Raw genomic sequence first — 13,397 nt, 5'->3', positions numbered from 1 at the left:
AGGAAAATTACACACAACGTAAACTCAACACAGCTTCTGCGCTCTTAAATGTGTTTGAAAATTGTGTCCAACCTCCCCACCAACACACAGCTGCGATCATTTAAAGCACTTTAAGGACCCCCGTAGGTTTTATCACTAAACGTGCCTGTGATGGCATCATTATTATAGATTTATTACCGGTATTTTTAAAGTTCTGATTCACCTTCTTGCATCATGTTTTGGAGACGTCTGCCTTCTCTTGAATAGAAACTAAACTGGACTCGCCCTGTGAAGCTCCAAGCGCACAGAAATTCATATGAAAAGCACATAGCGACATCTCCTTCCAAGAATCATAATCATTTGTTAACCACACACACAGAGAAAATAAAATAAAACAAATAAATCCCCAACAAATTGTTGTGAGAAGCTTCATGTAGGGCACTACTTTTTCCTTTCTGCCCAACCACACAAGCCTGTGCAGAAGGAGGTGGTGAAAGTTTTTTCTCTTTTTTGGTTTCTTATTTAAAAAAAAAAAAAAAAAGTGTGTGTGAAATACAATAAGAAAAAATAAAGCAAACAATAACTAACATAGAGAAGATTTCATTTTTGCTCTATTTGGTCATATTTCTCAACATTAACCACACCCCTGTATAATAATAAATTAAAGATTAAGACAGCCAGTTAAAGACTAATGACTAAAACTACCCGTGAAACCAATAAAAACCAAACTAACTAAATACTTTCAAAACTAAAGTGAAATAAACAAACCCTTTCTGGCTACTAGCTACTAAACTAACGAAAAAAAATATTAAAAATCTGACAAGTTACAACCTTTAAGATAGGTATGCAAGTAACTAGCTTACAGATACTGCTGTCATACAGTTACACACAAAAAAAGAGTGAAAGGGAAAAGCGGGGGGAAAAAAAAGCAGACAAATGTTTACCTCCAATTACTCAACTGATCTGTCCCCTCATTTCCCCAAATTTAAGGTCAGCGTTTCTTTATTTTTTTAAGCATTTCTTTTGCCCCCCCCTTACTGCACACATTTGGACGGTAGGGGGCAGTTACCTCCTGGGGGAATGCATTTATGTAGGAAGAGGTTTATTCACAGGTGAAAGTGTAACAGTTACCGTTTCCACATCGAGCACACTACCCTGACACTGGAACATCTGCACGTGTCTGTTTTTGGATGCTCTGAGAGCGACGTGGCGAGTTTAGTTCCATAATATCTGAGAGAAGGCAGGTGTCGCTAACACTGGGGTCGACATAAGTGGTTCTCAAACTGCACAGGTGTGGGCAACAAGATGAAAAATAGTTCTGTGTGTATTTTAGGGAATCTGTTAGTTGCACTGGACCATCTCCATTGAGATAAAAATTCTTTTTTGGACCACTCTTCCACATTACTGACAAATTCAAACTGTGGGGTGTTATTTTTTCCCCTCCCACAGAGTTTGAGAACCCCAGATCTGTACTGCGAGGTGTGAGGTGAACATCTTCTCATCCTCCGTCCCCTAATAACCATAGGAGGGACACGTAGGCATCATTTATCGCTTTAGCTCCAGGGCAGGTCTGAACTTCTTAATTTTGGAGAACCAGAAAAATAACATGCAATTCTGGGTGTGTCCTCGAGACTTCAACTTCAAGCCAGTCACTTCCCAATTTAACTTCTCATCTTTTCCAAGAACAAATATAAGGCAGGTCCGCGGAGGATGCGGACCCTCCCTCGTGACCAAGAAAAACAAAACAAAACAAAAAAATCTATGTGCAGCAGGGGTTCCTGTTTCAGTAAGCACTGCCAGCAACTCAATCTTTGAATGCATCCTGACAAAGATGATAAATGAGTTTCTGACCTGGTAAAAATACAGGGTGCAACCAATCACACCCCCAATTTAAGACTCTTCCCCCCTCCCTCACACACTCACTCACACACACACACACACACACACACACACACACACACACACACACACACACACACACACACACACACAGTGTTTTATCAGTTTCAATGCCACTCACCACATTTCACAACCATTGTCAAGTCTGTACTAACGACAAAATTTACAAAAAAAAAAAAAATCCTAAGTTGCTGATTCCTCTCCTCGTTTCTGAGAACAAACATGTCCTTAGTAACAGATGAGTTTCAGCTTTCTATTTATAATGCCACGGTGCCAGCAGGACTGTGAATGTTTATAAAAGCTTTGTGTGCTCAAGATGACAAACAAAGTTACAGCAAATGCCATCCATGGCACCCTTATGGCACGAGAAACAACATGAAAAAACATGTCCGTTTTAGCAGTAATACTTTTTTTAGGTGGTGGATTTTATCTTAAAAGCGTCTCCGAATGACTGTCGTATCAGCCCACCAGGATGACAAAAATAAAATCCCTCAACCTTTCTCCTTGCATCCTTTAATAAAGCAGCCTCACGGGATTGTTCCTTCCTCTGTGACAGGGTGCTCGTTTTGTTCTTTCGCATTTCTGCGTCTTAAAAGAGAAAAATAAAAAAGGTGTACACTCTCTGGCCATACAAAGTAAGAGAAAATCAGCATAAAGAGGGGAAACGTTTACAGTATTTAGCATGTAAGGTGTGCATGTATATAGAGTTACTTCTATAATATTATTTTCCACTTTTTGTACATCAACAACAAAAAAAGAGGACTTGGTTTGTAGTGTAGGGTGTGGTAAAGTGGTGACGCTGTCTCCACAGGACAGTCATCAGGTAAAGTCTTTGTTGGTTTCACTCTGAGGTTCACAGTCTAGCACAAGCAAACAAAAAAATCTCTCACAGACACACACATCTGTGAGAGCCGCAGTGTTTTATCTCCCGTTTTATCTCCATTTCCCTCCTGCAGGTGTCAGTGAAAGGTAGTGGCTGGAGATGCACGGATACAACGGGGAGGAGGAGGAGGATGACTCTGCTGTGTGATGTGATGATTTCAATACTGGGATGGAAGCATGTAAACCGGGGTTTGACTGATATCGGTCACCTGTGCCGTCTTTAATACGTTTTCTATTCAATACCTCTGTTAAATAGGAGGTATTAACAGGTTTAGCTGTGTTTGATCAACATGCTCAGAATCAGTACACTTGTGTAGCATCAACGCCCTCTGAGCGCGGGGGGGGGGGGGGGGGGGGGGGCTTTGATACCTGTATTTGGCTCTGACATTTCCAGTTTACACAAATTTACTACAAGTACACAGAGCTGAAGTCCACCAGAGTGAAGATACGTCCTTGCTCAAAAAGACAAACCTCACATTAGTGGACTTTGGGGGCTCTGTGTTAAAAAGACTGGACAGTAACAGCTGTGGTTACAGGCAGACGTCATCATTAGCTAGTCTAATAAAGAAATGTGTTAAGGTTATTGGCTGGGCCTGATATTATATAAACTGTGCCCAACGGGTGAAAATAAGATTAAAAACGATTAAAAAGTTTACGTTTTAAGGAAAAACTGTTGCATAAGCACAACAAACTCACTCATACCAACTACTTTGGCTACCCCATTCTTGCATAATTATAGAGATTGGATACAAAGATTGATCAGGACATTACTGTGACAGTTTATCTGATCACATGTATTTAAACAGTGGTTTAACTTTTGGATTTGTATTAAAATTAAATATTAGTTACTTTAAATTGGAAAACCTGCACCTGAGTACGACTGCAGATTTTGGTTAAGATAAAAACCCCATGTTTCCCCCAACCTGAGTGAAAACTTTAGGTGTGTAAGCACGCTAAAGCAAAATCCTATTGTTCTTATATCTTTTAAACTATGATTATACAAAAAAGTTTAGCAAGTTCTTGACTTGTTTGTTTCTTGGTTGCCTCAAAAGGGTTAAATAAAGGCCTTTCTCGTCAAACCGTTAACGGACCTTCCAGTGTCATCCTGGGTGAACCAATACATGCTGCCATGTACTTCAGTGTGTCTGCAGTGATGTTTCACAATGCAGGCAAACCGATATCAGTCCGACCACAGGGTGAACTCTTAATATGACTGGGGTTCATCAAAAAGACATTAGACAAGATCAGCCAACACATCACATGTTGGGGTGGGCAGGAAACACTGACCAGTTTAGCTCAGAGTTTCATATAGTGTGTGCTTGCAGAAATCTTCTTCTATTCCAGCATGACGAAACTGAAAGCGAGGGGATGTGCTGGAGGTGACGGGAGCCTGCGCTTCTCAGCTCTCGTCGTCTGGATAGTACTGTTCCAACAACCGAACGTGGGTGAAAGGAAAGTGGCCTCGTTTGCCTTTGCATTCACCCTCCCATTGGCCGTTCACGTTGATCTTGGTCACTTTTACGGTGTCCCCCACCTGTTAAATAATAAAAAGAAAAGTCAGGCATATTCTGCAATCCTTACACGTCCTCTTCACGCTCTAAATAAACTCTGACACATGCAAGTCAAAGTTATCAATACAAGCTCAGCGTCTGATTTCTATCAAAGCCCGCAGAAAGAAATGCATTGATGTGACATTGATTGACCCATCTTCATTTTACAGCTGTAGAGCAGAGAAACCATACAGGCCAAATTACAGGACTTCCACATTCGTCAGCTTTCATCTGATAATCAGATCCGGCCGGTTTGATCCGCTTCATTTACTCAACGAGATGCTGTGTTCGTGTTTGGCTGAATTTTTCCTTCCTAGTGTGAGTGACATATTTATCCCATGAAGGTCATTTTAGTGGACACAGAAGCTGGAAATGGACACCAGATGCAATTCACATTTTTCATAAATTAGATATAGATTTGGGTATATTGGCCTTCAAAATACTATGAAAGTTAATTCAATATCAGCTAATACATTAATAAAAGGTTTTCTTTTTACTCCTTAGAAATTAGTATCACCCCAATAATCCAGCCTCAGTCTTTATTAAATGCACAAATAGTCTATATTTGGATACTGGCTGCAAAATTTCTGCCAACCACTTTAATAACAGCAGACATTTATAAAACAGTGCAATGCCATCTCGTCTGCTTTACCTCACACCATCTTCCACTTGTGATAATTCAAACACTGCAGTGGCTTCTGTCCTTACCGATGAGAGTCAAATAAACAGTGGATTTTAAGCAGGGGGCTCTGCTGACAGCAGTTCATCCAAAGACTGGATGCGCCAAGCAGATTAAATTTACTTTAGCTGTCTTTTTTCTTTCTTTTGGAACTACGCATCATTACTGTTAATTATTTTTTCCTGTTAAATCAGTTCCAGCCAGTGTTGGGGCTGTTACCAAACATGTAAGTTTTTACCTTTTAAACACTCACAAATTACTTATTTACTCCTTGTAGAAAGTAAATTCTTACACTGCTTATTCCATCCTGTGAACTTCCCAGTTTACAGTGTAACACTAAACCTTTCATACTGCTGTCAGAGTAATGAGGACACGCAGAAGATCTTTCGTTTGGGTGGTGAGGGACACAAAGTCACCCACTGAGGAGTTTTGGGTCCAGACTAATGAGTGTTTTTCACCATAAAGCCAGAGTCTCAAGGGAAACCGCCAGAGAACAGAGGCCTGGGTGGGAATGAGCTTGCACGCCTCGGGAAACCTGCACAGCAAATCAAAGCAAACTACCAACGGCCACAAGCCGCCAAACACAGACAGAGGGAGAAATCCTCAGTGATCCGGAAACAGAGGCGGCTCTTAATAAACCTTCCTCAGGTTTTACTTACAGAAAACCTGTGAGTGTTACCTCCTATATATAGTAGGTCTGTATGGTCTTGGCTCGCACTCAGCATTTACAAACGACTGAAAACGCAGCACTGCAAAGCCAAAAGGCGTTAATACCACACGCAAACAAGAAATCAGAAGCATTGTAAGGAAAATAAATGCAGAAAGATTCATATTTTTAAATCCCTGTTTGTTTGTTTTTTAGTTCCATAATTGCTGGAAACAATCGTAATGAAATTAAAATCCAGTTACCGGCCCTGCCTTAGATTAAAGGACGTTATCAGGTCGTCACAGCATTTGGCTTTGCAGACCTGCCATCATGCTCGCTGTGGTGGGTTGTTGTTTCTGGCCAGAGCAGTTTGCACTTAAGGCTACGTTCACACTGCAGGTCTTGATGCTCAATTCCGATTTTTTGATCAAATCCGATTTTTTTGTCTGCTTGTTCACACTACAAAAAAAAAATGCGACAGCAAACGCGCTCTAGTGTGAACGTTAAAAGCAGCCCGCATGCGCAAAAGAAGACGTCACACACAGCGCGCTCTGTTTAGACCCAGACCAAACAATATTGTTTGACCAATGGCCCTTAATATAAAGACTTCGGACTTTACGTTTCCCAATTTTTGCTTTAAGTTATTTTGTCATTTACATAATAATGTAGATAACCTAATAATGATCCTTATTGCTGTTTTAGAGGAGCGGTGCTTCAAAGGATAGCTGCAGATTTCTGTCAGAATCTGCAGATTATACAGTACAAATAAAATGTTCACGTTGTCTTCCCAACAGTTTCACTAACATCTACACTTGATGGCCAGGAAGCGTTCGCGATGTCTTCTCGGTCTTCTGGATAATTGGCGTCTGTCTTGTGTCAGTGACGTAAAAGACGGATTTAATGCGACTTGACCGTTCACACAGCAGTCGCTTTCTAAAACATCGGATATGTATCGGATTCAGTACCACATACGAAAGTGACCCAGATCGGATGTGAAAATATCGGATTTGTGCCGTTCACACTGTCATACCATGATCAGATATGGGTCGCATAGGGTCAAAAAAAATCGGATTTGATGCGCTTTCGCCTGCAGTGTGAACGTAGCCTTACTGTCACATTCTTGCAGCTTCGTGCTATAAATCAGAATCACTCCTCAGAAGCTTCACATCTTTTCTCCTGCATATAAAAAGAAATCCTGGAAATACTTTTACTGTCCAGCGGTTGCAGTATTGCTGTTTAACTAGCTGCAATTTCATTAAACTGTTCATATTCCGAATCACAGACTAATGTAATCAGATTGTAACCCACTGCTACAGCTCAATGGAGCACATCAACTATAGTTCCATCGATGGACAACGCCGATTATGGTCAACATGCACGGCGATGTGCTTCACTACAGTTTCACATTGCATCTCCATATACAACGACCATTTCCAACACAGACGTGTCTGGGCGTGCACACACAGGTTCACACCTGCAGAAACACCATCCATCATAGTCAAATGAGAGAAAACAGCAGGATATTTCTGACTGTTGGACTCGTTTAAGCTGGAGATGCTCTCATATCTTCTCCTTGACTCTTCCCCACCAGGTATACTTGTCAGTGAAAAACTGAGCTGTGTGTGAGAGACAGGTGAGATCTACACATAAGAAAACAACCCAAACTGGCCATACAGTACACCTATACGAGGAAGGTAGATAAGCATGTTTGGGCCAAACACTGCGCATTATGGAGGGTGGATAACCTCTGCCGCCTAGCACGGATGCTGTTGACAATTAGCAATCCAACACAGGTAACAGGATGACTGGACTATGGAGCAAATCACCCAACCCTGATATCAGAGCTGAAAAAATAATAAATGGAAAAGCTAAAAGTTTAGTTGGCCAAACGGCAAACGTGTGCAATGTGGAGACACTGAGTCCAGATTACTGTAGAATGTACTATTCAGTACATCACCACAAAGCAACTTAAAAGCGTTGTGCTCCACTGGACCTCAGTGGTAATGAATGTTCAATGCAACTTTCACATTAACCCATTGGGCTGCAGTGTGTGCATGAAGAGAGGCCACTGTAAAGGATCTATGTCTCCACTCTGAATGTCCTCATGCTCGCTGTCAGCCTGCATTTATAAAGACACAGTGTGCGTGCTCACATGCATGAGTAAGCCATTATAACAATCGGGACAATCTACGCCGCCTCGGCTCGGACCCTTTTGAAAGTGGAAAATAAGGGGGGGGAAGAGTGATTCACAATAAACAAGAGGAAAGTAACTGGTGATAAGATTAGTACCTCCAGAGCCAGCGCCGTCTTGTCGTAAGCGTTGGGCACCCGCTTCTGAATTGCCCGGGCATAGACCGGCCCGTTCTGTAGGTTTGGGAGCTGAGTGTTGACCACAGGCTGAGCATACGGGCCCGGTTCCCCCAGAGCGGTGGCCTGAGGAGAACCTGTTCCATCTGTGCTGCCCATTACCCCGCCAACATGGCCGCCTTGTCCGGTCCCTGCGGGTACCGGACTAAGACTGGCTGCAGTGGGCGAAGAGGGTCGGAACCTTTCCACATAAGGCACAGGGATCATCCCGACTCGGCCCTCCTGGTTCTTGGCGTGCCACCACTGCTCCTCTGGTTTCTCCAGCACGCGCAAGATGTCCCCCCTGCGGAAGGGGAGGTCCTCATAGTCGTTGCCAGGGAAGTCAAACAGTGCCCGGACATACTCGCCTTCCTCGGTCTGCTGGGGAGGTCCGACAGCGGGGGGGCTGATGAGGCCTGACTGCCTGCCTCTGTTCACAGGCTCTATGAGCGTTGTGGTGTCCAGGTAGTGGATCTTGTAGAACTCCAGCAGAGCCGGCAGCCCATCAAACTCCTGATCCCCAATCCGAAACCGAGAAGGAGCCAATCCTGGTGGAAGAAATGAGACTTTATTAGCTTGCTGAAAAATAAAAAAAAATTAGGACAAACCCCTATTTCATAATAAAATAAGAATAATTTTGCCACCTAGCCTGTTTGTTTTTTCTTTAATAAACACGTTAAGCTGTGCACACATAACCATTTTAGTGAAAGAGAAAATGAAAGTGTGCAAAAAGTCATGTGATCAATGTTACCTAATATAACTTAATAAGCAGTTATATAAATCTCTTGATATTAGAAGACAACTAATAACAGATATGAATAAGACCAAAGGCAGGTAGGTTCCTTTAGATCGACATGCAACATTAACAGTGATGTGTTACGGCCCTAGCAGGGCCTCTCTCTCTCCTGAGGGTGCCTGTGTGGGCGTGTCCCACTACCTCCTGCCTGAGGTGCCACCTTTCCCTCCTGTACAGCTGACTCCCATCAGCAATTAAGGGTATTTAAGCCCAGAGCAGGGTGAGCTCTGGGCCAGAGTGCCATTTTGTGTGGGTACAGCTAGTGAGCTGAGTGTTTGCGGTAGTTTCCAGCTAGTGAGCTGTGTAGTGTGTTGTCCAGCTAGTGAGCTGTGTAGTGTGTTGTCCAGCTAGTGAGCTGTGTAGTGTGTTGTCCAGCTAGTGAGCTGTGTAGTGTGGTTTCCAGCTAGTGAGCTGCGCTTTCCTTTTGACTTTTTGCTTTATTTGACCAACGCCTGAGTTTTGTTTGTGTTTTGTTGGTGTTTTATGGTGATAACGGCTTGTCCGTCTCTTTTAGTTGACTTACTTCAATAAAACTGTTTTATTTAAACTGTTTCGCCTCCTTGACTCCTTTTTCTGACCCGGTCACTTTTGTTACTTCCCCCTCACCGCCTAGACCCCCCCCAGGGGAACGTAACAGATGATACTGTATTGTGATCGTAACTGCAGAATGACTGTCTTCCCTCCCATCCTCAGTAGTCTGAATTCTCAAGTACATTTGCCAAATAGTGTACTGAGCAAGCACACAAGTACAAACTTGGTGGTGTTAGAGAAACACCCACTGAAGTGGAGCTGCCCACTGTGTTTGTGCTGTTGGTGCCTGTGGGAAAATTTGTCATGTAACTAACTGACACATTAGACCTGAGCAGATTGATTTTTGAGGGATAATAAAATTGATAATGCATCAATAAAGGCAAACAGTATCTAGCCTACTTCTCACTGATTTACTAACTTCCACGAGGGCTTGGTACAGCCAGATAAACGACAGAAGAGAAGAGCAGCAGAGCAAGTTTCTGCAGGGCGTGGATTCAGGAATGACTCAATTATGACACTGTGTCACTTTGAGTTCAACTGTCCTGACTCAAACAGCACCACAGCTGAATTAAGCACTTGTTTGTCATTTCAAAATAAATGTGACAACTATGAGGAGAATCATTTTGCGTACAGTCTCTTTTACCGTCTATGAGGCCATCCCCTGATTTACTACTGGGAAACAAGACACAGGGAAGTTCAGAAAGGACGAGGATTGTGCAACAGCCATTAAGAGCCTCAAGCACAACGGCAAAACCTGCAAGTACGGGTGTGTGTGTGCGCAATAGGGCCTGATCACAGACATTCCTGAAGCACCAATCTGACCAGTCATCCCCCCCGTTGTGACAGCGGAACTTCCCCAGTTCATTCAACCTCTGCAGCAGCAGCAGCAGCAACAGCAGTAATAACAGTTGCTCACACCAGCTCACCTTACCTCTTTACCTGCTGAAGGGTAGTCCTGCTGCTAAACAGGGACAAAACACCGCCAAAAAATATATTACCCTTAACAAAAACAGCGGCTGAATGACTAAAATGCGGTTGTTTACTATCCTTTAGAGCTGGGCGATATGAGATTTTTTCATATCACGATATGTTTTTTTCATTTCAGGCGATAACGATATATCACGATATAAGCCAAATAACTATATTTGTAAGATTTAAATGTGCCGTTGCTCACAAGTAAAATGTGAAATAATCAGCAGCTTGTTTTTATTTAAATATTTATTTCCCATAATAAGTTCAACAGGGTAGATGTACTTAAGGAACATGAGACTTTTTCAGATAAATAAAGGCAAATATTACAAACTACACAAAAGGCAGCCGCTAAAGCGTTTAAGTTTCAAAATAGAACAAACAAAACAGACTAAATTGTCAATTCCACTTAGAAACAAAATATTAATTCTAAAAATAAATCTTAGTTTGTTTTACAGAAGAACAGACAAAACTGACTAACTTTTGTCAATATCAAATAAACTGAGAACTAAAAGGAAATTCTCAATCTCTCCTTGTTGTATAGTTTAGCTTTTCAAACAGTTTTAACAGTTACTTTAGTCTGACAAAAGCCGAATGACGAATTAGCGCTTCCAGTCAGAGACTGAGGCTGCGTACACGGGTATTTTTGAAAACTGAGATTTTCCGTTTTCGTTTTAAAAAATAATCCCGTCCACACATAAAGGCAGAAATGAAGGAAAACGCTGCTATGAACATGCCAAAGCAGCAGGTGGCGCTAGATTCCTAACCGTGCAGAAATGTTGGCCAATCAGAAGTCTAGAAGCCTCGGTGGGAAAAAGTAAACAAAGCTGGGGCATAGAAGCAGAACCGAGTCGTATGTGTGGAGGGACAGTAACTGTGTGTATATGTAAGCATTTAAACACTGCAGAGAGTAGAATTAACAGTAACAGTATTGTAGAAATAACGTGGCGCACAGTGTGACGCATGCACCAGTTTATTGTATTTCCAGACTTGCTTTCGGCACAATTTACAGTGCACGCTACTGTTTTTTGTCAGACTTGAAATAGCCGAAATACCTTCACACTACGGAACTTCTATGGCTCTTCCGTTCGACAATCTCTCCGGCATTGGAACCATCATCTGTTTTCTCTTCGGTCACGCTCGGTTGAGTTTTCTAGTCGGCACACTCATTTCCTCCATTACGCGCTGGCTCCATTACCCGCTGGCTGCTTCCCAAACAAACACACGTGCGGCTTGGCACTTGTGCTGTACGTAACAAGTCACGCGACGTGACGCTGCGGCTGTGATTGGTTCGGCTCTGCGCTACTTAATTTGGATTGGCTTGGCTGACCTTTTTTTTTTTTTTTTTTTTTTTAAGATGACAAGAGCGGCGAAGTCTATCGCGATAGTTTAATTTCTCTATCGAGTAAAAGTTATATCGCGATACATATCGTTATGTTCTATCGCCCAGCTCTACTATCCTTTAAAGAAACCTCCATCAACCACACATGGGAATTAGATTCAATAATACTACTCACCTTCATTTTTCAGTTAAAAGCAACACTGACTCACAGAACTTAGTAAAACTATATACCAGTTTTAAAAGACAGCTTTAATAATCACGGAAAGTTATAAACCTGCATGTTACTGTACATATCGTTAGCTTCATAGCATAAGTGCCTAAGTCATTGACTTAGTCAAATGACTTAGGCAATTATGCTATGAAGCTAACGATATATGTTAGTGGCTTTAGGGAAGTAATGTTAATTAGACAATTCCAGAAAGGAGTTCAATGTTGCCTGAGGAGTTTGTGGGCGGATAGTGGAGATTTATTACATACATGCCGACTTTTTAAAATAGTTTTAAAAACCCAGAAAGATGTAGATTTATAGGGTAAATAGGGGGAAAACATTTTGGATTTAGTAAAATCTGTTAAATAGGACAATTCCTAAAGGTAGTCTGGCTGGTTTGCGGAAAGAGATGTGTACAGCATACCTACAAAGTTTTGTTTTGCATCCAAGATTTCATTATTATATGAATAATGATTTTAAAACTGAGCTTCAAAAACACTAAAATAAATAAATGTGTAAATCTCTAATGGTAAGATTTGAGTGCTTGTGGAGTTACTCTGATTTTTTTAAAATTGGACAATTCCTAAGGGGAGTCTGGCGTGGCTTGGGGATCGAGTGGGCGGTAGAGAGGTGTGTAAACCACATGTATAACGTTTTGTTGAACAGAGTGGTGATTTTTGTTATTAAAAATACGCCGACTTAAAAAAGAAGCCTCCAAAACGCGAAAAGGTTGTAAATTTATTTGGTAAAACCAGGATATATTTGTGGATCTACTACTGTCTTGATCAATTAGACAATTCCGAAAGGGAGTCTGGCGCTGCTTGAAGAGCGAGTGAGCTAAATCCTAGCAAAGCAGGTTTAAAATGAAAGTACTCCTTATGTTAGAGCCAAGGGAACACGAAGAGGGTCAAGTTCAGTTAAAGTGAGAAGTAGACCAACGTTACCTGATCCAGATTGTCTGTTGTTGCTGATACTGTTGACGATATAATGGGACACTCTGGAGTTCTCCGACACGGAGAGCACGTAGTCTCCGGGGATGGTTATCGAGTCCCTCACGAGGAAGACACCATGTCTCTGTCCCTGTAAAAGAGAAACCGCCTCCTGGCGGCTCAGTCTCCCCCAATACCAGCTTGCACGGTCTTCGGCATCAAAATTACCGGCCATGGCTGTGAAATCCCTTCCAAGGCTTGAGGCCTTTCCCCTTCGCCTCTCCCTATCCGCAACTCATACAAAAACTTTGGTTGACTAACACTCCCGCTGGAAAAACGTCACAACGGCACGATTTTCGTAACGTCTAAGCGTAATATCAAGGGGTTTATTTCGGCGGAACGAATTCTGCACCACAAATCCAAATGATCTACTTTTTGTTGTTTAAAATAACTAAAAAAAATCATAACTATCGTGCAACAAGAAACTCCAAGGCTGAAATGGCGGATCTAGGGAAAAGTTGACCTCATCTACCGGAAGGGATGCCCGGTCAATGGGAAGCGGTGCGTTCACGCCCATTAAAAGATTGGAAATCTACCAAACGAGCTTTCATCTCCGTTTAAATTACGGCTACATTTAATGC

General features: G+C 42.1%; 1 protein-coding gene across 1 annotated transcript; it reads right to left on the bottom strand.

Annotated features, from left to right (window-relative positions):
• Positions 1-3,108: 3,108 nt before the first annotated feature.
• On the bottom strand, positions 3,109-13,288 carry LOC308386524 (adapter molecule crk-like). The gene is made up of 3 exons (XM_080866127.1): positions 12,772-13,288; positions 7,925-8,529; positions 3,109-4,294 (listed from the first exon to the last, which is right to left on the bottom strand). The coding sequence occupies exons 1-3, from the start codon at positions 12,989-12,991 to the stop codon at positions 4,160-4,162; spliced, it is 960 nt and encodes a 319-aa protein (XP_080722253.1). The 5' UTR covers positions 12,992-13,288; the 3' UTR covers positions 3,109-4,159.
• Positions 13,289-13,397: the final 109 nt, after the last annotated feature.

Source organism: Rhamphochromis sp. 'chilingali' (assembly GCF_963969265.1).
Source record: "Rhamphochromis sp. 'chilingali' genome assembly, chromosome: 19".
Taxonomy (NCBI): Eukaryota; Metazoa; Chordata; class Actinopteri; order Cichliformes; family Cichlidae; genus Rhamphochromis; species Rhamphochromis sp. 'chilingali'.
The sequence above is the reverse complement of the archived record's forward strand: the minus strand, read 5'-3'. Positions and strand labels throughout refer to the sequence as shown.